General features: G+C 34.7%; 1 protein-coding gene across 2 annotated transcripts; it reads right to left on the bottom strand.

The window, feature by feature from the left end:
• Positions 1–12,228: 12,228 nt before the first annotated feature.
• LOC110781022 (uncharacterized) lies at positions 12,229–17,145 on the bottom strand. 2 transcript variants are annotated; one of them, XM_056830252.1, is made up of 2 exons: positions 16,702–17,092; positions 12,229–14,886 (listed from the first exon to the last, which is right to left on the bottom strand). In XM_056830252.1, exon 2 carries the CDS (start codon positions 14,879–14,881, stop codon positions 12,677–12,679), a length of 2,205 nt encoding a protein of 734 aa, XP_056686230.1. In that variant the 5' UTR covers positions 14,882–14,886; positions 16,702–17,092; the 3' UTR covers positions 12,229–12,676. The 2 variants fall into 2 exon arrangements, 1 of the variants encoding a protein (XP_056686230.1); XR_008921998.1 differs by lacking the exon at positions 12,229–14,886 and adding an exon at positions 15,510–15,647 and having other exon boundaries at positions 16,702–17,145.
• Between the last annotated feature and the right edge of the window lie 6,534 nt (positions 17,146–23,679).

Below are 23,679 nucleotides of genomic sequence, written 5' to 3'. Positions count from 1 at the left end.
GATCTGATCTTATATGGATCAGTTGATGACCTGTGGTTTTCTGAATTTTCTTTGAAAATGCAAAAAAACTCATCAAACGTTTCATCCTTGCTTGTTAGAAATATGACCCAAGTAAAGCGAGAGTAATCATCAACAATAACTAATACATATTTTTTCCCACTTCTACTTTGAATTCTCATTGGGCCACATAAGTCCATATGGATGAGTTCCAATGGTTTTGTGGTACTTACCAATTTCTTAGACTTAAAGGAACTTCGGACATGCTTGCCTTTTGCACATGCATCACACACTTTATCAGTTAGGAACTTGATTGAGGGGAGTCCTCGAACCAGTTCCTTTGATCTTAGTTTGTCAAGCAGGGAGAAACTAGCATGTCCAAACCTCTTGTGCCATAGTAGGGAATCTTCTTCAAAGGCACTGAGGCATGTTAAATTGTTCCTGGGAACTGTATTGAGATCCACAGAATATGTGTTCCCTTTACGAGTTCCTTCCAAAATAACCTTCCCAGTGTTATTATTGATGATTTGACAATTTTCAGAAGTAAAACTTACAGAGTTTCCTTTGTCACAAAATTGAGAAATGCTTAGTAGACTGTGCATTAAACCCTCGACTAAAAATACATTTTCAATGGCATAGGAACTTGACCTTCCAACTTTTCCAATTCCAACAATTTCTCCTTTCATGTTGTCTCCAAAGGTCACAGTTCCTCCATTGTAGGCTTCTAGTGAGAGGAATTTAGATTTCTCTCCTGTCATGTGTTTGGAACACCCGCTGTCGAGATACCACGAGCTGTTCCCCTTCACTAGAATCTGTAAAGAGATCAAAGGTTAGTTACAGGAACTCGGGTTTCCTCGAGTTCCTTTTCAACTACAACTTCTGACTTCTTAACCCATTTTTGCTTTACATAATTTATGTTTCTTTGATCCTGTTCCTTCATCTTGGAACACTCAGTACTTACATGACTTCCACTTCCACATGAGAAACAGACTTTCACACTAGGAAGATCCACATACTTTTTCTTATGACTAGTTTTATGATTAAAGCCCAATCCTTCTGTTCTCTTAGATTGAGCATTCTCAATCCATTTGGGAGGAACTTTAGGTGGTTGTCTCTGTGCCCTGGCCATGGCTAGTTCCCTCTCTAGTTTCTCTTTCTGTTCCTTTGTGGTGATCAGATCTTTGTTTAAATTTTCTAAGTCGATGTTAAAAACTCCCATGTTGATCTCCAAGGATTTTGTAGGATCTAAACTTAGATTAAACATCTTATATTGACTGAGTTGTACTTGTAGAAGGATGTTTTCATTTCTAATTTTCTCGAATGACTCATTAATAGAGGTATTTCTATCTAGTAATTCAAAGAACCTGCCTTGAACATCAGATCTAATATTGTTCAGATAATTTATATGGTCTTTACTGAGTTCCAAGGCTCTATCACTTTGTGCTTTTAACATACTTAGCTTTTTGTAATCATCTAGAGTTTCTAGCAACAGTTCAATTAGTTTTGACTTTGAAAGGCACTGAAGAGTGGAGGAACTTACTTCTTCTGATGGAACTTGATCAGTTCCTTCTGTTCTAGCCATAAGGCAGAGATTTGCGGTTTCTTCATTTGGTAATTCCTCATCGTCTTCTGAGTCTGTTGCTTCGCCCCATGCAGCTATCATGGCTTTCTTGAAGTTTGGCCTGTTGAAGGTAGACTTGTTAAAGCGATCCTTGACCTGTTCCTTCCCTTTTCCTCTGGTTTTGTCGTTCTCCCACAGAGGGCATTCACGAATTTGATGATCAGTTTCTCCACATTTCAAGCAACCTTGCTCAGTTTTGGAACTAGAGATTTTCTTAGCAAGGTTCCTTCCTTTCTGATTTCCTGGTTTGAAGTTCCTGTAGAGCTTTCTCATTCTTCTAACCAGCATGGCAGCCTCTTCTTCATCTGGTTCAGATTCGTCGAGTTCCTCAGCTTTTAGAGCAAGTCCTCGGTTTCTAGAGCTCTCAGGAACAGCAGCTCCAAGGTGCAATTCATGTGTCATCAAGGAACCAGCAAGTTGTTCAATGTTGAACTTTGTAAAGTCCTTGGTCTCAAACAGTGCAGTGACCTTTGTTCTCCAACGATCATCTTGTGGCATGCTTCTTAGTATTTTTCTCACCTGTTCATCTGTGGGAATGATTCTACCAAGAGAAACTAATTCATTAGTTATGTTAGTAAATCTAGTGAACATTTCTTGAATAGTTTCTTTTGGAAGCATTTCAAATCTTTCATATTTAGACATCAAAAGGTCGATTTTGGAACGCTTAACTTCATTAGTTCCTTCGTGGGTTACTTGTAGCAACTCCCAAATCTGTTTTGCGTTCTGGCACCCCATGACTCTGTTGTGTTCATGAGGTCCAAGTCCACAATGCAAGATTTTGACAGCCATAGCATTCATCTCATATTTATCAAAGTCTTCTTTAGAAAATTCAGACATTGGTTTAGGAACTACCTCGTTTTCAGCATTGGTCTTTGTTACCTCGAAGTCTCCAACTTCAATTACACGCCAAACTTGGTAATTTTCAGCTTTGATGAATATCTCCATTCTGTTCTTCCAGTATGAGTAGAACTTGCCATTGAACATAGGTGGCCTTTGCGTTGAGTAACCTTCTTCCAGTTTCTCTTGTGAGTTCATACTATCAGGAACTTGACTCAAATAGGGTTTCCTGTGTTTTTAGTGAGTACTGGCTCTGATACCAACTGTTATTCCAGTAGGAACACGCACAAGAGGGGGGGTGAATTGTAATTGGAACTTTGGTAAAGTTTCTTGCGGAACTTAGAAACAATCAAGGAACTGAGAATAGAGAAGACAATAACAATAATTGTGAAAACTTCTTGACACTAATCAAGAAGAGAATTCCTTTTATTATAGTAATACCTCGATTACAATAATCTCTCAAACACAAGTTCCTCTCAAACTCGTGTTCCTCACAGTAATCTACTCTGAGTACAACTCTTTTACTTCTCTCTCGGACTTAACCTCTAAGTCTAAACAGGATAACTCTATCCTCACTAATACAAAATACAATTCGTGTTTGGATAACTCTAGATATATTAATGATGCTTTTGTGTGGATATAGGGCACTTAGGAACTTTGAATTAACTAGGACACAAAATGTTTTTAGAAAATCTTTGACAATACGTGTTTTAAGAAAGCAAGAACTCTTAGAATGTTTGTGTGATTTTCCAGAAAACAAACTTGCCCTTTTATAGATTTATCCCTAGGGTTAGTTCCCTTCAAAACCTCAACTGCCAACTGCCAGTGCTTTGTTCTTCACGTCCCTTGACTTGAGGAACAAGGGGAAGACCACTTCCCACGTTTCAGTAACAGGGCAGTTAGTGGTTTGACTCAATCAAACCCTAAAAGATTTTCTAAAACAGATTTTATTTGTTTACAAAAACTGTGGCAAATTTTTAGGAAAATAATTTTTGATAAAATAATATAAAACGTAAATCTATTTTATATTAAAAACTTATTTTTATTTAATTACATGTTTTCATAAAAATTCCTTCCAGTAAAATAAATGGCCTAATTAAATCACAAGTTCCTTGAGTATCCTATATATATTTTGCAAAATTAATATTTACATAAAATTCTAAGTACAGTAGACTACCTAGACTTTTATGTCTTCCTTTTGTCTGGAACTTGCAACTCAGAAGCTTCAGACGTTCCAGCTCTGGAACAATGATGAGTTCCTCTTTGTCTAACAAAGGAACTCGTGGCCATGAGTCTGTGATAGTTCTTGTGAGCATTTAGACCTCTTGATATGTAACTGTGTTGCTCCTCTTGTGACTTCAAAGTGGAACAGATAGTCTTTGAGACTATTAACATCGGAGGGAGGAGCCTACATTTAATTTAAATTACGGTAAGTAAGAAATTGTACCATTAACAACGGGAAATTCTATTCCGTCGCTAAAGGTCAATAATCATTATTAATGACGAGATTTTCTATCGCGAACTCTTCATAAAAGGGGGCGTTATTAATGGTAAATCCCGTTGTAAAACACATTTGCGATGGTTGTTCCCGTCTTTGTTTGGTTGTTAGCTCCGTCGTAGAAAGCTTTTGCGACGGAATTTTTGACTCGTCGTTATTAGATTGTCGTTAAAGATACACATTTTACCATCGCAAATGTCATTTACGACGGGTTAGCGACGGGATTTTCCATTAACGACAATTCCCTTTTATGACAGGTTCGCGAAAGGAAATCCCGTCGTTAATTAACGATTATTGGCCTTTAACGGACCGGATTTCCCGTCATTAATGGTACAATTTCTTGTAGTGTGGGTCTGGTATTTTTTTTTTTTTTTTTTTTGAAAGGCGGTCTTATTATTTCACTCTTGTAATTTTAATATTAACAATGTCTTGACATACATATTGATTAAGAATTAGGGATTGTGTGTGATAATCGCGGATATAAATCAACCCAACCTACATATTCAACGCTAATAGGTATTTTCATTTAATTTTTAGTAACAATCTCCATTTAATTATAATTACCACTTGTAGAATTATATAATTGTGGAGAACTTATTGTTCCAAGATTGTTATTAGTGATGTTTGTGTGGAACTTATTCATTGAATTCGTAATTAGTGAAAAGAGTATCGTGTTTTTCTCTCCGTATTGGGGTTTTCATGTAACCATATTGTGTGCTTCATTTATTGTCTGTGGATTATTTATATTGCCTTGTTCTTTTAAGGAATTTGTATTACTTTGTTTTCTTTTCTTAAAAGAAACGTTCAACGGATAATTTTATTTGGATGATGATAAAGGTCGCAATTTGCGATAACATTTAGTTGTCGCAATTTTACATGTCGAAGTTTAATTGGTACATATAAGCGCCACGTAAACTATGAGTCATCATAATTTTTTTACACTACAAGTAATTGTACTATTAACGACGGGAAATCCCGTCGCGAAAGACCAATAATCGTTGATTAACGACGTGATTTCCTGTCGCGAACCCGTCATAAAAGGGGGCCGTCGTTAATAGAAAATCCCGTCGTGAATTCGTCGTAAAACCGTCGTAAAAGATATTTGCGATGGTTATTCCCGTCGTAAAGGCTTTTGCGACGGGATTTTTGACCCGTCGTAATTAGGTTGTCATTAAAGATATAAATTCTTGTAGTGTTACTATCAATACAAAAATTTTACTATGAAAATATGTAAATAAGGTAATCGATATAAAGAAAAAAACAAATTAGAATATTAAGATTTTCCTACCATTATTTTAAACATGTATAGTAAGATATATATATATATATATATATATATATAAGTTAAGTATTTCAGATTCCAATTTAAATCATGACACATAAGAATGCCATGTCATCATTGTAACACGACTTAAAGGTCACATGTTGCGACCTTTATCATTTTCGATTTTATTAATGTAAATTAAGATTCGTCAAAGTTAAGAACTTTGGGGAAATCGTATAACCATACAAACTTCGACTCATTAACATCCATCTTGTTACAAGATGTGCCAAAAATATATTGCTTTGTTTGTCGTCCGTATTTTACTTGTATAAGACTAGTTTTATATGTACGCGATGCGTGCGAATATATATAAGAAATGTATTTGTGTTATTACTTTAAACCTGAAATAACATGTAAAAAATAAATATAAGTGCGATAACATATAAGTTAGATAGAGAAGAACGCATATAAATAGATTTATTAACGAGCTAATAATTTATTTAAGGGGCTAGATTGATTAAAATGCTTCTTTGAGCTTTTCCTATTGGGTAGGTTGTCATTATTTTCTCTATTCTATAAGCGAGGAGGGTACTTTAGTAATATAATGTGGACAAAAAGGTGGATTTACTAAAAGAACCTCACCTTTTGACTTGTATAATAGAGATTGATTGCGTTTGCCTAGAGGAGTAAATGAGTCGATACGTTCGTGAACTATTCGCGAACAATTAAGCTCAGTCATATCTCGTTTGATAAATTAATAAACAAGCTTAAACAAAAAATTAAGCTCGTTAAGTAAACGAGTCAAGCTCGAAAACCTTCATGTTCGACTCGTTAACATTTGTGAACAAGTAATTTAAGTTCTTTTACAATCGTAATTATGTTCAAATTAAAATCTCGTTTAAGCTCGAAAAAATATATGAAAATTTAAAACTATTTCAGTTTCTTTCGACATATTTCTTTAAATGAAATCAAAATTCTCATTGTGTATACCAGTAATTGGTCCTATATATTTATTGTAGAAACATTTGTAAAAACTTAATATAATAAATGAACCAATAACTTTTTGGTTATAATGATAACTTCAATTTAAAGCCCGTTTAGTTTATCAAGCTCGATTTCAACTCGTTTAAACTCGAGCTCAAACTCGAAATGCGAACAAGCTTGTTCGTGAACAAAGCTCGAACAAACCAAAGTCATAACACTACAAGAATTTGTATCTTTAACGACAACTTAATTACGGCGGGTCAAAATTTTTGCGACAGGGCTAACAACCAAACAAAGACGGGAACAACCGTCGCAAATGTCTTTTACGATTTACGACGGGATTTCCATTAATGACAACCCCCTTTTATGACGGGTTCAGGACAGAAAATTCCGTCATTAGTCAACGATTATTGGCCTTTAGCAACGGGATTTTCCGTCGTTAATGGTACAATTTTTTGTAGTATAACGAACCAAGCTCGAATAAGAATTTTCAAAGCTAGTTCAAACTCGAGTTAGATCGAACACTAAAAACTCTTATCCAACTCAGCTCAAAAAGACTAAAATTCGACTCGACTCGACTCAGCTAGTCTACATCTCTTGATTTGCCCATACAACACTCAAAATTTGGGTAAGTGCGATTTTATTGCTTCATATTATAGAGATAACATGGAAGAAATCGATCAAACATCCAACTCAAAGAAGGTTAGTTTCTGGAATTATTACTCATAATAGAAAGTTTGTGTGATTAAGATATTGATAACGTACGAAGAATTAATTTATCTCAAAATTAGTAGTACAAGTTAATCTCATCATAAAACATGGTCTTAAAATTCACATGCACGCAATTAATTAGGTTATGGTTTTTTTTAATCCCATTTTGTTTTCACTTAATTATTTCGTGATCAATAAGTTGAGATAAAGGTTAACCAATTACGAATATAATTTACCATTAACGTAATTTTCGATAAGTTCAGTTCAGTTCAAACAAGTACATATCAGTGAAAATCGTGTAAATATAACGCTAAACATGTAAGCATGAATAACCTGATTTCAGCCTGATTTACATTAATAAAACTATAAATATAATGCTAAACATAGGCGGTTCTTGGGGTGTGTGGGGTGAGCCACCACACATGCCCCAAATTTTAGATATTAATATAATTAGATTCTACAGGGTTTAAAAAAAAAATTGTAGTGGTAAAGGTGTTGTTATGTTATAACCAGGTCATGGGTTCAATTCTTAACAATTCCTTTTTTAATTCTCTTTCCTTTTTTTTCCTTTTAATTAGTTGAGTAAGGGCTTTATTTTCGCAATTTAGAAGGTGGACCATGGTGCAAATAGAGCTACGTGCACCAAAAGAACATTAGTATATAATTGAAAGAATATCTGGTTACGAGAAAAGAACATGAGTATTTTTTTTATTTAGGTTTTAATAAATAGTAAAATAAATATTATTTTTATAATAAAAAAGTGAAATATTATATCGCATGTTCTTTTGCCGTAGTTTCGTGTTCTTTTACTTATGCACATATGTTTTTTTGGTGCACGTAGCTCTATGTGCACCACGGTCCATAGTCCACGAATTGAGAAATTGCACAGAACCCATAATCACGACATAATCGTAGCTCCGACACTGATGCTAAACATGTAAGCAATGAATAACACAATGTAAACCATTATTCTAAGACGGACATATATAAACATGCATCCTGATTTCTTTTACTATAGTTGGAGATCAATATTGGATGGTGCAAGATACCATATCTATTTAGGAATAAGGTATATATATACCTCAAGTAAGCAAAACAAAACATACATTTACATATATAAAAAAAAAAAAACAAAAAAAAAACACACCCACAAACACACACACACACACAAATTTAAAAATCAAATTCAATGGCTTTTTATTACAAGCAAAACATCATACTACTAATTTCTCTCATTTGCATAATAATCTCCAAAACACATGGTAAGGTCATTAACGTTACACTCATCAACCAAATGTGTAGCGTAACAAATGCTCCCGTCGAATGCACGAGTTGCGTACACGGCATCGGAAAAGACATTCGTACGGGCGTAGATGTCGTCGACGCAATGCTTGATTGCGCCGATAACGACGTTACGACGTTAAAAGAAGACGTGACCATGATACGTGACCTTAGAACCACGGACCCGAAAACGAGACAAGTCATCCAACAAATTGAACCTTACATTTCAAGTATGTCATCTAAAAATAGGGTGATACAAGGAAAAGTTAATTTGGGAAATTTTAAGGAAGCTACCGTTATGATTAATGGAATTGTTTTTGGGGATTTGAGAGCTTGTAGTCAAATTATTTCCGCGTCTGGAATTAATATACCTCGTCCTGTATTTTCTGGACTTTTTAATATCGAATCTGATTATAAGCTCTCTAATCAATTAATTACCTTAAAACCTAAGGATTAAGGACGATTTTTTTGTCTATTGAACGAGAGACATGTTTAATCTCTAGATATATAAACTTGTAATTCTAAAAACAAAAGTTTTTTTTTTTTTGTTTACTTAGGAGATATGATCTCGATTATAGGAGCAAATAGAGATAAAAAATTCATACTTCAATACTTAAAATTGTATGTAATATTACCTTTTTTTTAATATCTTCCTTTTTGCGGAATAATATATCAGCTTAAAACACTATAAGAATTTGTATCTTTAACGACAATCTAATTACGACGGATTAAAAATCCCGTCGTAAAAGCCTTTAATTGCGACGGGGATAATAATCAAACAAAAACGAGAACAACCGTCGCAAATGTCTTTTTGCGACGGGTTAACGACGGAATTTTTCATTAATGGTGGCCCCCTTTTATGACGATTATTGGTCTTTAGTGATGGGATATTCCGTCATTAATGCTACCATTTCTTGTAGTATAAAATCTCATCCAAAAATATGATCATAGGAATTGTTATACGAAGTAACATTTTTAGAACATATTAAAATAGTCTTTGAGACCATTAATACAGGAGGGAGGAGCCTAAGTTTAATTACGGTCTTATTATTTCTCTTGTGATTTCAATATTAATTATTAATTTATCATATTGGTTAAATTTTGTTAAGATCTGACCCATGAAACATCACGTGTGAGAACCCCACATTGATAAAAGAGAAAAAAGTGTTAAACACTTCATAAGGCCAAGGGGCTACTCCCATTATTGCCATATGGTTTTAAAGTGGAACCTCCTACGGTCTTGTTAAGTGGACTCTCACTCTTGATGACGGGTGCGGCCCAGACCCGTATTTAACATGGTATCAGAGCCAAGCCCACAACTGGAACCTTACTGTACTGTATTCTGGGCCAACTGAGCGGGTCCATGTGAGGGGGAGTGATAAAAGACACTCTGACCCATGAAACATCGCATGTGACCCATATTGAAAAGAGACCTCACACGTAACGGGAAGTGTTAAGATCTGACCCATGAAACATCACGTGTGACTGTGTGAGAGTCCCACATTGATAAAAGAGAAAAGAGTTAAACACTTAATAAAGCCAAGGGGCTACTCCCCTTGTTGCCATATGGTTTTAAGTGGAACCTCCTTTGGACTTGTTAAGTGAGCTCTCTCTCTTGATGACGGATGCGGCCCAAACCCTTATTTAACATGGTATCAGAGCCAGACCCACAGTTGAGACATTACTGTACTGTATTCTGGGCCAACTGAACGGGATCCATGTGAGGGAGAGTGATAAAGACACTCTGGCCCATGAAACATCACATGTGACCCATATTGAAAAGCTCACACGTGAGGGAAAGTGTTAGATCTGACCCATGAAACATCACGTGTGAGAGTCCCACATTGATAAAAGAGAAAAGAGTGTTAAACACTTAATAAGGCCAAGGGGCTACTCCCCTTATTGCCATATGATTTTAAGGTGGGACCTCCTACGATTTTGTTAAGTGTACTCTCTCTATTAATGACGGATGCAGCCCAAACCCGTATTTAACAAATTTTGTAGGAAACAAATTCAAGTTTAATTTTCCATTTGTAGTTTGTATTGCTATTATTCAAAACAAAAAAAATTGTTACATATACGTAGTTACACATTTACACGTACGCCCACGGAAAATTTTATATACTCATATTGAGTACGTACTTTACCATTTTACGTACAAGGGGCTAACTAATTAATATGTTAATTAACTAGGCCGGAATATGAAAAATAGATGAAAAACCAATGGGATCGATCTTGCTAGTGGTAAAGATTAAGGATTTGTATACGATATGTTAAATCTAAATCTTTAACATTATTGTCTAAATATATAAATGAGGTCTTGGCTTAATGTTTAACACAAATGATCTGTGTATAATAGGACTCTGGTTCTAATGCCATGCCCCGAATTATAATTTATACTTTCTCTGTTCTTATTTACATGACACAATGGGGTTTTAGACACTATTCACACGAACACATTAGACTTCCTTTTGTGGTTTATACATAAGAAAAAATATAGTCGTGTGGGGTCTTATTAACTTTTTATAATTTTTTCCGATACACAATTAGAGATATTAATGTTTGAAATCGTGCATTGGCAAACATGCCTAAATGATTGTGTCATTTAAAAAAGAACGGAGGAAGTATTTCACATGCATGTGGCTCATTTGCAAAAAAAAAAAAAAAAAAAAAAAAAAAAAACATATGAAATAAACTATTCAAATTAAAAAAAAAAATTAATAAATGATACTAAAACTATTAATAGATGATACTAAAACAATGTATTTTGTAAGGGGGCGTTTGGTTGGGGGTAATATTTAAAGGGAAAGAGAATGGGCTACAATCATTCCCTTTGTTATTGTTTGTTAGACCTCTTTCATCATTCCCTTTACCCTTTTTCCTTTTTGAGTTTACCCCAAAACCCTCTACCCTCATTCCCCACCCTCCCAAGACTTTTCCATTCCCTTTCCCATCTTCACTTCCCCCACCTCCTCTCTCTCTCTCTCTCTCTCTCTCTCTCTCTCTCCTCTAACCCTAGATCTAACCTCCGACCACGCGACCACCAAATTCCGGCCACCTTCTAGGTTACCGACCGCCATCAACAACCAGCCCCGCCGACCGCCGTCAACAACCAGCTCCGCCGACACATCTACGCTGACACATCCGCACCGACAGAGGGAGGGAGGGAGAGGGGCGTCTACAGAGGAGAGAGGGAGAAGTAGCGACGTCGATAGAGGGGAGGGGGAGTGGCGGCGACGTTGATAGAGGGGAGGGGGAGTGGCGGCGACGTCGGCAGAGGAAGAAGGAGGGGCATCGACAGAGGGGAGAGGGGGAAGGAGGGGGCTCTGACAGAGGGGAGAGGGTGGAGGGGGCGGAGACAGAGGTGGAAGCGGGTGGTTGGCGGCGGTCGGCGGCAGAAAGAGTGGTGAGAGAGAAAATGAATGGAAAAAATGAATATAAGCATCCCAAACAACTTTTTAAATCAAAGGGAATGATTTCCATTCCCTTAATTCTATCCCATTCTTGATTCCATTCCATTTACCCCGTGCGAACCAAACTACCCCTTAAAACGTTGACCATAGTTGTTGGTTAAGATATAAGACAAAGTATTTACGTGTTGGATTTTTATAATTATATTTCTACTAACACATACGGTACATGTTATGTTTAAAGATGTTATATAAGACAAAGTATTTACATGTTATTTTTATAATTAATGCTCCCGTCGCATGCACTAGCTGCATAAACAACACCCACAAAGAATTTACAAAAGGCGTAGAAGTCATCAAATCAATGGTTGATTGCGCGATTAACGATGTTAATCAACTCAAAAAAGACGTGCAAAAAATTCTCCACGATAGAACCACTGACTCGAAAACGAGACAAGCCATGGAAAAAATGAACTCGTACATTACGAAAGTTTTAAGTCATAGAGGTGGGTGGATAAAAGAAACAATTTCTAGTGGCGATTTTAAGGGTGCTAGCAAAACTATTAATGAAGTTGTTACAAAAGATTTGATAATTTGCAGTAAAATCATTTCTGGATCTGGAATTACTATACCTCCTCCTGTGTTTTCAGGACTTTTTAGCGCCGAATCTGATTTTAAACTCTCTAAACAACTAATTGACAAGGGTGATTTGTTCGATAATCTATAAACTTTGTAATTCTAAAAATAAAACTATTTTTTTTCTTCTTGTTTTGGTTACTTAGGAAATATAATCTTGGTCTATAAAAAATAGATCGAAATCATACATTCATAATTCAATACTTAAAATTGGGATGTAACTATTTTGTGACAATATCTTCCTATTTGCGGAACATTACTATTTTGTACCCACTACAACATATAAGACCAAAGAGGGCGAAATAAGTCGCCCTCTTTGATCAAAATATCGCCCTGTTAAGCTACAAAGGCGACCCTATAATCGCCCTCAACATCGCCCTGTTACAACCGTCGTATTAGCTTTTCAGGGCAAATAATAATAAGCGCCCTCTTTGGTCTTATACCTTTTCAAGCTTGCTAAGAGTAATTGCAATACTCTTTTCCATCTTCTCCAACACATCAATTTTTAGAGTTTTAGAACATAATTGCTTAAAAAATAAGCTAAGCTCAACCAAAGGTTCTAGCACCTCCTTAGGTAAGATACCTTGAAATGCCGGTTTAAGCAAATCTTGCAAGAACACATGACAATCATGACTTTTCATGTTTGAGATTTTTCCGTCTTCCATACTTGCACATCGAGCTATGTTAGAAGAGTAACCATCTGGCACTTTAACCTTGGACAAGAACTCCAATACTTTACGCCTCTCTATAGATGTCAACTGATATGGTGCTCTAGGGATGGCATATTTATCACCTATCTTAATAGGAATTAAATTATGATGCACATTCATCTCCTTCAAATCCTTTCGAGCTTTCAAGGTGTCTTTTTTCTTGTTAGGAATATCAAGTATTGTTCCTAATATACTGTCACAAATGTTCTTTTCAATATGCATGACATCTAAGTTGTGTCTTATCAAAAGCTTACTCCAATAAGGAAGTCTAAAGAAGATGCTCAACTTCTTCCATTGGTCAAACAAGTATCGATCGGTTCTCTTTCGCTTCTTCCCAAAAATCACATTGGGGACACCATCAAATGCCTCTAATATCTCATCCCCTGACAAAGGAATAGGAGGTGGTCGTCTCTCCTTTTCCCCATCAAAAGATTTCTTGTCATTTCTCCACCTATGATCGGGTTCCAAGAACATACGAGTACCTTTAAAGCATTCTTTCGATCCATGCTTTAACCGCTTGTGCCAAGTATGCTTATGACATGTTGGGCAAGCAAGTTTACCACAAGTACTCCAACAAGACAGATTCCCGTAAGCAGGAAAATCACTCATTGTCCACAATAGCGCTGCCTTCATATTAAAATTTTGGCGACTATGTGAATCATAAGTTTTCACCCCAACTTCCCATAACTCTTGAAATTCATCGATCAACGGCTCCAAGAACACATCTATATCATTTCCGGGGGACTTTGGACCAGGAATTAAGAGTGATAGCATGATGTAAGGACTTGTCATACACATCCATGGTGGGAGATTATATGGCACTAAAAAGACTGGCCATATACTGTACTTAGTGCCTAAATGTGCACCAGGATTGAAACCATCAGTTGAAAGACCTAATCTCACATTACGTGGATCTGCTGCAAAATCAGGAAATGAATCATCGAGCTTCTCCCATGCCTTTGAATCAGATGGATGCCTTAATACGTCCTTATCAACTCGCTTCCTATCCTTATGCCATCTCATGTGCTTAGCAATTTTTGAAGACATAAAAAGCCTTTGAAGCCTAGGAACTAAAGGAAAATAACGAAGAACTAGACGAGGTATTCTAGGAATCCGTTGTGAGGTCCCTTGAGATTCCGAAAATGTGACACTATCATCAAATTCACCACTACCTTCTTTCCATCTGGACTCCTCACAAGTAGGGCATGAATCGACATTTTCATACTCCTTTCTATAAAGAATGCAATGATTTACACAAGCATGGATCTTCACATAATTCAACCCAAGATCTTTTGTGCACTTCTGGGCTTCACGGGAGCTCTTTGGAAATTTAGGATCATAATTGAAGGCCTTATGTAACGCACTAAGCAGCAAAGTAAAGGACTTATCATGCCAATGTCCACTAACCTTGAGATGTAAGAGAGTTACGATGAACTCCAACCTTGAAAAGGTTTTACAACCCGAGAATAATTCTTCTTCTGCATCTTTCATTAACCTATAAAACTTATCAGGAATTTCAGGATGGTCTTTATCCTCTTCATCTCTATCATTCAAATTCTCGGGCACTACATTTGTGGCATCATGCACCAAAGCAGCCATCTCCTCGGATACGAGAGGATCTTCATCATCAAACAAATCACCTTCCTCCTCGGACATTTCCATGTTTCCCATGTCAAGTTGTTCTTCTCCATGGAATATCCACGGATTATAGTCAGGCTCCATTCCTACTCGCAAAAGATGAGCCCGCATTGTCTCTCGATTATGGTCGATGTAATTTCGACACTTCAAACAAGGACACCTTTTCTTAGCCCCGGTATTAGGGATTGTGTCTTTGAAAGCAAAATCGAGAAAATTTTGAACACCATTTCGATAAGTTGGTTGTAGCCGATTTCTCAACCCTTGTATATGCATCCAACTCCTATCATTATCCATGCTATCTAATCACAAGAACATATACTATACTAGTCATTCAAAGAATATGAAACTACTGCAAACTTGATCATAAAATAACATGAACAACAAAGAATATGAAACTACTGTTAAAACTAAATAAAAATAAGCAAAGTCTAGTCTGGCAAAGAGAGAGATAAAATAACAGTCATGAGGATAAAATTAAGCAAAGAAACAAACATGATCAAGGTAAATGTCGTCAATTTGTACTCGTAGTGAACTGATCAAAGAGACATATGAGTACCTGAAAGTAGAAACCTAATCTTGACAGAAAAATAATTGATTCATATTATGTACGTTTTAATCTGATTTATATTCCTGACTATTATTTAATTATTCATATATATATAGATAAGCAAATTCAAAGAACTCAACACCCCATTAAGATCAGCAAAGAGATCAGGCCTATCTTCACAACACAATGAAGCTTTCAAAATCAGCTTATGATTATTATTATTGTTACTGTCACCATCTTCAATATCAAATTCATTATTATTATTATTATTATTATTATTATTATTATTATTATTATTATTATTATCATTATGAATGTAGACAGCAAACTCGTCGTTTTCAGAAGGTATCATCAAGTTGTCTAGCTCATTAAGCTCCGAGGTTTGCCGTTTTAGCTCCAACACTCCCTGACTATTAATGATTAAAGTTATGCATTAGCAACGGGAAACCTCAAATGGCTCTAACAGCAGGATATCTGGACAAGGCATGTGTACAAAGGTCCATCAGGCTATCCCTGTGTTAGCAGATTCATTCACTGTGTTAGCACTTAGCACCATAAACTAGTTACAGACTTAGACTCCAATTCAATAAGCACTTTGGCTTTACTCCTGCAAAAAGCTAGTTTGTCTGAATCCACTTATTCGTCTGGCAAATTGCTGATAACCAAACAAAGCATATCTATTGGAAAATTGGGGCAGGATTAGATCCACTAGAAAAGGGATTTTTAACATTTAAATTTGTGAATTTTATATAGAAAGGTCTTGGTTATATTATGATTTACTAAGTCAGTAACATTATCCCTTAATTAGTTTCCCTAACAAAAAAGGGAGTGGTATTGTTTGTAGTCATTGCAACACTGAGATTAGTCCGACAAATAGGTTTTTAACGAGAGTTTTGATGCGCCTTCAGCCTCAATATTGGGATCAAATAAACAATTCAGAAATGGGGTTCCAATAGATCTCCACAATATTGCAACTGCAGTAATAATATAAAGTGAAGCTTCCAAAAATGGAGTTCCAATACATCTCCACAATATTCCAAACACTATTAACATATTATCAATAAAGAGTCAACTTATCCTCAATATAACAAATGAAGCATATGTTCTACTTCTATAAGCATTATCTTCCCAATAATACTCCATATATATATTCTTGACTGAACTTTACTTGTACTCCTTTAGAACCAAATCGATATGGAAAAACACCTTTTTTCTCCAATCCAGATTATCGCACACTCCAAGCGAGAGGCCACAAATGAATATATATTTACCTGATTAACTCCATCAGGGATTTGTTATCACACTGTAGTAATCTCTTGTAATTGACGATATGAAATGATTGTGTTAAAATCCAACGAGAACAAATTCAATAACTAATCAAATTGAACATTATTCCGACAAGTCGACAACCAAATCAATAAAACGCAATCTTCGTGATATCAATTACAACATTAACCATATTATAATTTCATCAATTACAACATTAACCATACAGGATACAACAATGCAAGTAGAAGTGTAGAACACTTGCCACATTCATGGAAAATTCAAAAGAAGTAGATGATACCAGTAAGCAGAAATCGGCCTTCTCTCGAACAAATATCTGCGGAAATTGATCTTCTCTCAAACAAATCTCAGCATAAATCGGGCTTTTTTCGAACAAATCCCCGAGGTTACGAACTAAGCATAGACGAAGTTGAGAAATTCAATCAATTAGGATAATCTAGGAAGGAATTCGGGAGAGAATCAGGGAGAGAGAGGGCAACAAAAAAACTGAGTCGATTGATTTTTTTCTATGGAAAACGAATTTGGGATTTTAGGGTTTGTGTTTGGAGTTTCTTGAAGAACTCTGGCAGAAGAGTAGGAGTCATAATGGCCGATAACGAATTTGGGATTTTCGAGAACTCTGACTTATGTTTTATTATTTTGATAACGAATTTGGGATTTTCAAAGAGGGCAACTCTTGACGTCTTCGTATTTTTAACAAAAAGGGCGACCCCACCCTGTTCGCCCTTATTGTTTTCGTATTTTTAACAAAAAGGGCGACTCTACCCATTTCGCCCCTATTGTTCATGTGTACGACAACGATATAATGTCGCCCTAGTTGGTTAATTATTTAAAGGCGACAATTTAATCGCCCTCTTTGTTTGAAAAGTGTCGCCCTCCTTGCTCTATATTTTTGTAGTGACCATTAGTGTACATTATCAATAAATATAAATTATTTATCATAGCTTTTGTTCATTGCTATCTTTCAAGTTGACATAACCTGTTTTGCAAATGTTCTAGGTATTTTTAAGTTTCTTTGAATTGGGTCTTGTTCTTTTTACCTGATCTGGTTCAGATTTTTCTAGTTTCTGGTATGGTTTAATCTAGCTAGTCCGATCTTAATGTTTTCTTTGAGTGCTTCTTGCTTTTTTTTTCTGGTCTTATCTAGGCTAATTTGGTCTAATCTGATATGCAATAAGAATAAAGTGAAGAGAACAAAATCTTGATTTATTAATAATAATATTAACATGAAAAAGTATATTAATAATACGGTTTTTTCATGAAATGCCCCTGAGGTTTCACGAAATTCACCAAATACCCCTGCGCGTTTCAAAATACATAATATACCCCTATTTAAACTTAAAGTGCACCAAATACCCTTGTATTTAACGACCGTTAGTTCTCCGTTAGCTTTAATTTACGATTATACCCTTATTTACCTAATATTCTATATTTTAACTTAAAAAAATAAATCTCATTTCTTCTCTCTCCTCTCATCTCCTAGTTCTAACCCATCTTCGATCTCACCCCCAATTCATCAATAGCCATTGATTCACCTCAAACTACCCAGAAATACAAGCCTCTTCTTCCGGTGATTGGGTAGTGCAGGTGGTGGGAAGTCCGGTGAATCCACCATTTCCGCAGATGAAGGTTGAAGACTTGAAGGCTGGCGGCGAGAAGAGATCGAGGAAGTCCGACGAATCCATTTTACTGGACAAATTCATTGAGAGGAGAGGATTAAGCGCGACGGAAGCGAATGAAGGAGAAGACGGCGACGCCTTCTCAATTCTCTCTCCTCAAACCACCTCCTTCCCCCTACCAAACTCCAGACGGAGGAACCCTGACCCGAATGCTTTCCTAGGTCGTTAATTTTTGCTTGAAGTGAGAAACAATGTCGCCTGTAGAAGGATCTCGGGAAGAGAATGTGTACTTGGCCAAATTGGCTGAGCAGGCTGAAGGTATAAGAAGCTTTTTGGTAATACATCGCGATCTAAGACCTTGCAAATTGCAATTGCATTATTATAATTTCGAACGGAACCACTCAACACTATTTTGATCAAATATCACGTTCGAAAAGCTAATTGGTTTGCAAGGGATTGGCAGGCTTTTCAATGTCATTTTTTGTGTGTATTTTGCTAAAGGGATTGAATGATAATCCTCTGTGTGTATTTTGGGAAAAAACAGAATAAAAATGTTCAATGTTCACTTTTTTAATGTGAATTTCCTGATCAAATGACTTGCAGCACTTTGAGAAGATCATCAAGATCAAACAAAACATGGATTGAGTGTTAATCCTTTGTGTATATTTTGTTAAAATCAGAATAAAAGTGCTCAGCATTCACTTTTTTAATTTGAAATTTCTGGTCATATGAGGTGCAAAAAGTCAGTTCTTAAGAGTGAGATTTTGTTTTTTTTATAATATAAGGGATTGGGTGTCAATCCATTGTGTATATTTTGCGAAAAACAGATTAAAACTTTTAATGGGAATTTCTTGATCAAATGAGGAGCAGAACTTTGAGAAGATCAGAGTAAATCCTTAGTTTGCGTTTTCTCAAAAGAAAATGAAACTTCATCATATGTTATTCCATATAAATTTTCAACACACTCTTGTGCGGCAAGTGAAGGATTAAACTAAAATAAAAGGCTTGCAATCTAGGACAAGGAATAACAGGGGTTTGTCAAGTTTGCAAAGTCATACAACCGAAGGCTTTCACAAGCATTGCCTTCTTCTAATACTTTTTGTTTGTAGCAAAGTGTTCACAAATGCGTTCTGCTCCCTTGATTTTTTTCTTTATTCTATACTTCCAGTAGTTCCGTCTTCCGATATCAACCAACCATGGAAAAGCGTTTGAGACAGATTAGGGAAGCCACAAAAAGATGTGCCATCCAAAAGCCAGATTGCTGATGTTTGTCCAGGAGACAAGGCTCATTGCAATATAAGTTGGACTGACCAAAATTCAGCTTTGATTCCTAAACCTTATGCACAAATAGATTATGGCAATCAAAGTTTTTGTAAAGTTACTATGCAAATTAATCATCTTTTATGGAATATAATCCCTATTTATTGCTCTAATTTGTTACAAACAGCTCTGATTAGAACTGCAAAGCCGTAAGATTTAAATTATGCAGTTTAAAAGCAGTTTGGGTATTTGGTGCAAACAAGTTTACAAATAGGTGTATATTGTGCAAAAAGTGTATAAATAGGTGCATTTGGTGAATTATAAACATGACTTAACGGAGGACTAACAGAAAGTCAAAATAGGGGTATTTGGTGAACAATAGGAAAAAAAATAGGGGTATATTATGTATTTTGAAACGCGCAGGGGTATTTGGTGAATTTCGTGAAACCTCAGGGGCATTTCATGAAAAAACCGTTAATAATAACATTAACATCAAATATTGCATCAATATTCTAATCTAGATAGGAGATTGGTCACCATCAGGACATATCGGTTCTGATCTCTTCATGATCTGGACATATCAGTTATGTTCAAGTATCGTTAAAACTCGTTCAACCTCAAAAAATAAATTAATATTGCATCATGCTTAACTTTATGCTCTCTAAGGCCCTGTTTAATTCACCTTATTTCAGGACCTTATTACTTATTTCAGATTTAATCAGATCAAATCAGACCAGACCAGACCAGATTAGATCAGAAAAAATAAGTTCAGATCATATCAGATAAGACCAGACCAGATTACTATTACTATTATTACTCTTATTATTATTATTATTATTATTATTATTATTATTATTATTATTATTATTATTATTATTATTATTATCATTATTATTATTATTATTATTATTTTATTTTTATTATTTTATTGTTAGTACTCCCCCCGTCCCGGAATACACGCACCGGTTCGAGTCGACACGGTTGTCAATACACAACTTTGACCACCAATATCTTTAACTACATATTATAAAAACTTATGAAATATTAATATTTTTAAAATATATGTTAAGATGAAGCCAACAATATATTATATGCTAACTTTTGTTTTCATATACTAGAAATAAAATAGGGTCAAAGTGAATTATGTGAATAGTGCAAAAAGTCAAACCGGTACGTGTATTCCGGGACGGAGGGAGTATTTATTATTATTATTATTGGTATATGTTTATATCATTGTTATTATATTTAATATTTTATTACTATTATTGCTTTAATAAAAAATAATGTTGTTGTCGGTCCAATTAAGATCTATTATGTAAGGCATAAAAAAACATTAACAAAACATTCAAATTCATTACGTCCAAATTAAAACCATTAAGTCCAGATCAGAAACGATATGATCAGGTCATGCCCATAGCAGAACTGATTTTAATATATCAGAACCATTATATATCCAGACCAGAACTGATCGGATCAGATAATATCTAGATCATAACTGATATGTACAGATCATGTCCAGATCATGTTCAAATCTGCAAAGATCTTGTCTACATCAGAACCGATCCTTACAATATGTTAAGATCAAAACCGATTTGTACACATCATGTCTAGATCAGAATCGATATGTCCAAATTATAACTGGTCTAGATATCGACTCTGTATAGATTATGTTCAGATCAGAATTGATCTGCAAAGATCATGTACATATCAGAATTGATTTGTATAGATTATGACTAGATCAGAACTGGTCTTTACAGATCATGACCAGATCAGAACTGATATGTACAGATCATGTCCAGATCAGAACTGATCTGTACAAATCATGTCTAGATCATAACCGATCTGTACAGATCATATTCAGATCAGAACTTATATGTCTAGATCATAACCGATCTATCTAGATCATGTATAGGTCTATCTAATATAAGGAATAGTTAAATCACGACCAAAGTCAAATAAATAATAACAATATTATAATTTGTGTAACATTTATTTTACACGTAAGTCGTTTAATATTAATAAATGTAGATTTTTGTTTAAACTTGATTCTGAAGAATCAAATTAAATCAGATCAGATCAGATCAGATCAGAAAATATAAGTTCAGATCAGACCAGACCAGATCAGACAAGACTAGATCAGATCAGGAGAAATAAGGTGAACTAAACAGGGCCTAATACTACGTACATGACTTTGACTCTTAATATCTCGAAGTATGACATTCTAAAACTATTTTAGTTTCTTTCTATATCTTTTAAATGATGAAATTTTTTGTTACATGTATAAATTGGGTTTTAAGGCTCATTTATTTTGTCAAGCTAGATTTAAGCTCATCCAAGCTCGAGTTCAAACTCGAAATGCAAACAAGCTTGTTAGTGAACAAAACTCGATCAAACCAAATTCTTAACGAGTTAAGCTAGAACAAGAATTTTTCAAACTTTGTTCAAGCTTGAGTTAGCACGAACACCAATAATTCTTATCAAGCTCAACTTAAACTCGATTTGACTCGTTTAATTTACAGCCTAATCACACTAAAACTTGAGCTTTGCAAAATTGATACGATGAAAACATATCATTGTTCTTTCAAGATAGATAAAATAAAAGTGCTCAAAGCTTGGGTTACAAACTTACAATACAACCTACAAGGCTAAAACTACGTACAATAGGCACATATTGACTACCAAATTAAAAGATCGAGTTTTCTAAATTTGACCCCTCCCTTTTCCTTAACATCCGAAAGAATGAGTTAGGTGTCCTTTTTAAGGATCTAAACTGGTTTTCTTTTCTTATCAAAATAAAAAATAAAGAGGCATATACTGAGTATTCGTCTAGCCTTCTAACTACACCCACATATATGGTTAAGACTTAAGACTGATGGTTTGTATATGTTAGATTAAAATTGATGGTCTGTATATGATATGAAATGTCCCTGCTTCGAATCTCACACCCCCGTTTATAAATTATATTTCACATGTGACTCATTCGCACCAAAAACAAAACATCTAAATATGAAATAAACTATTCAAATAAAAAAAAAAGTGTACTACTAATAAATGATACTTTAACTATTACTCCCTCCCTTTCTTTTTGTTATTTACGTTTGGCCTTTTAAACATTTATTAACGACTAATTAATGTGCATTGAGATTCCTTTAATTTTTTGTTTAAACTAGAAAAATTACGTTTATTTATAATATACAGAGTACTTTTTCACTCTTATCAAAATTCTAATATGGGAAAATGAGAAAAATTTAACGTCACAATAAAAAAGTGTGAGAGATTAAATGACCAAATGATTTTAATTCGTTAAAATAATCATTTGACACAAATTTTGATATAATATTAAAGCATTTATAAAAGAAATGTAAAGAATATTTTAAGACACCAAAAAAACATAAATAACAAAAAAAAAACCCAGAGGGAGTAATAAAATTGTAAGCTACTTCCCCAGTTTTATAAAGTTGTTTGCTTTTACTATTCTTTTGGTTAGTGCCTTAAAACTTTGACCGTAGTTGCTGGTTAAGATATAAGACAAAGTATTTTCTTGTTGGATATTTTTTATTTCTACGGAGTATTATTATGTTTAAAGATATTAATGGATAAAGTATTGAAAATCGTGCATAATGAAAAATTGAGGAATTTCATGTAACACAAATTAAGAGTAAGTCTTACGGCGAAGAATTTTAACCTTGATACGATGATATGTAAATTGTAATTGCCTAAAATATTCATTAAGACGAATATTTTTGTTGGATTTTTATAATTTCTACTAACACATATTATATTTAAATATATTAATGATTAAAGGAGTAAATTGTTAACCGCGCATAATGAAAAAAACAGAGGAATTTTATGAAATGAAAAGAGTACAAATCTTACGGTGAAATGTTCAAACCTTGATACAATGATATGAAAATTATAAGTGCCTAAAATATTCATTAAGACGATTTAAATAAAAAAAATGTAAGGACGGAAAGCATCTTGATTTATTTTACTATATTTTGCAAACTATATATAGTGGAAAAGGGGATGGTGCACAATACCATATCTATTTATGAATAAGGTTGTACGAGTATATATATCAAATAAGCAAAAAAAAAAATCATACATTTCACAAAATCAAATAAAAACACACAAAATTCAGTTCAATTCAATTCAATTCAATTGAATGGCTTTTTATTGCAATCAAAGCATCAAATTAATAATTTCTCTAATCCTTTTCATAATCTCTCAAACACATGCCGGTAATGACAATTTACTCGTAAAACGAATGTGCGACGCAACAAATGCCCCGGTCGCATGCACTAGCTGCGTAAACAACGCCGGAAAAGACTTCCAAGTAGCCGTAGATCTCATAAAAGCAACGATTGATTGCGCCAATA

The sequence above is a fragment of the Spinacia oleracea genome, chromosome 5, assembly GCF_020520425.1.
Source record: "Spinacia oleracea cultivar Varoflay chromosome 5, BTI_SOV_V1, whole genome shotgun sequence".
Lineage (NCBI taxonomy): Eukaryota > Viridiplantae > Streptophyta > Magnoliopsida > Caryophyllales > Amaranthaceae > Spinacia > Spinacia oleracea.
This window is presented reverse-complemented; position numbering and strand designations above follow the sequence as displayed.

Coding starts and splice junctions, on each gene's coding strand:
- LOC110781022 (XM_056830252.1), bottom strand. CDS start 14,881: ATGGATAATGATAGGAGTTGGATGCATATACAAGGGTTGAGAAATCGG.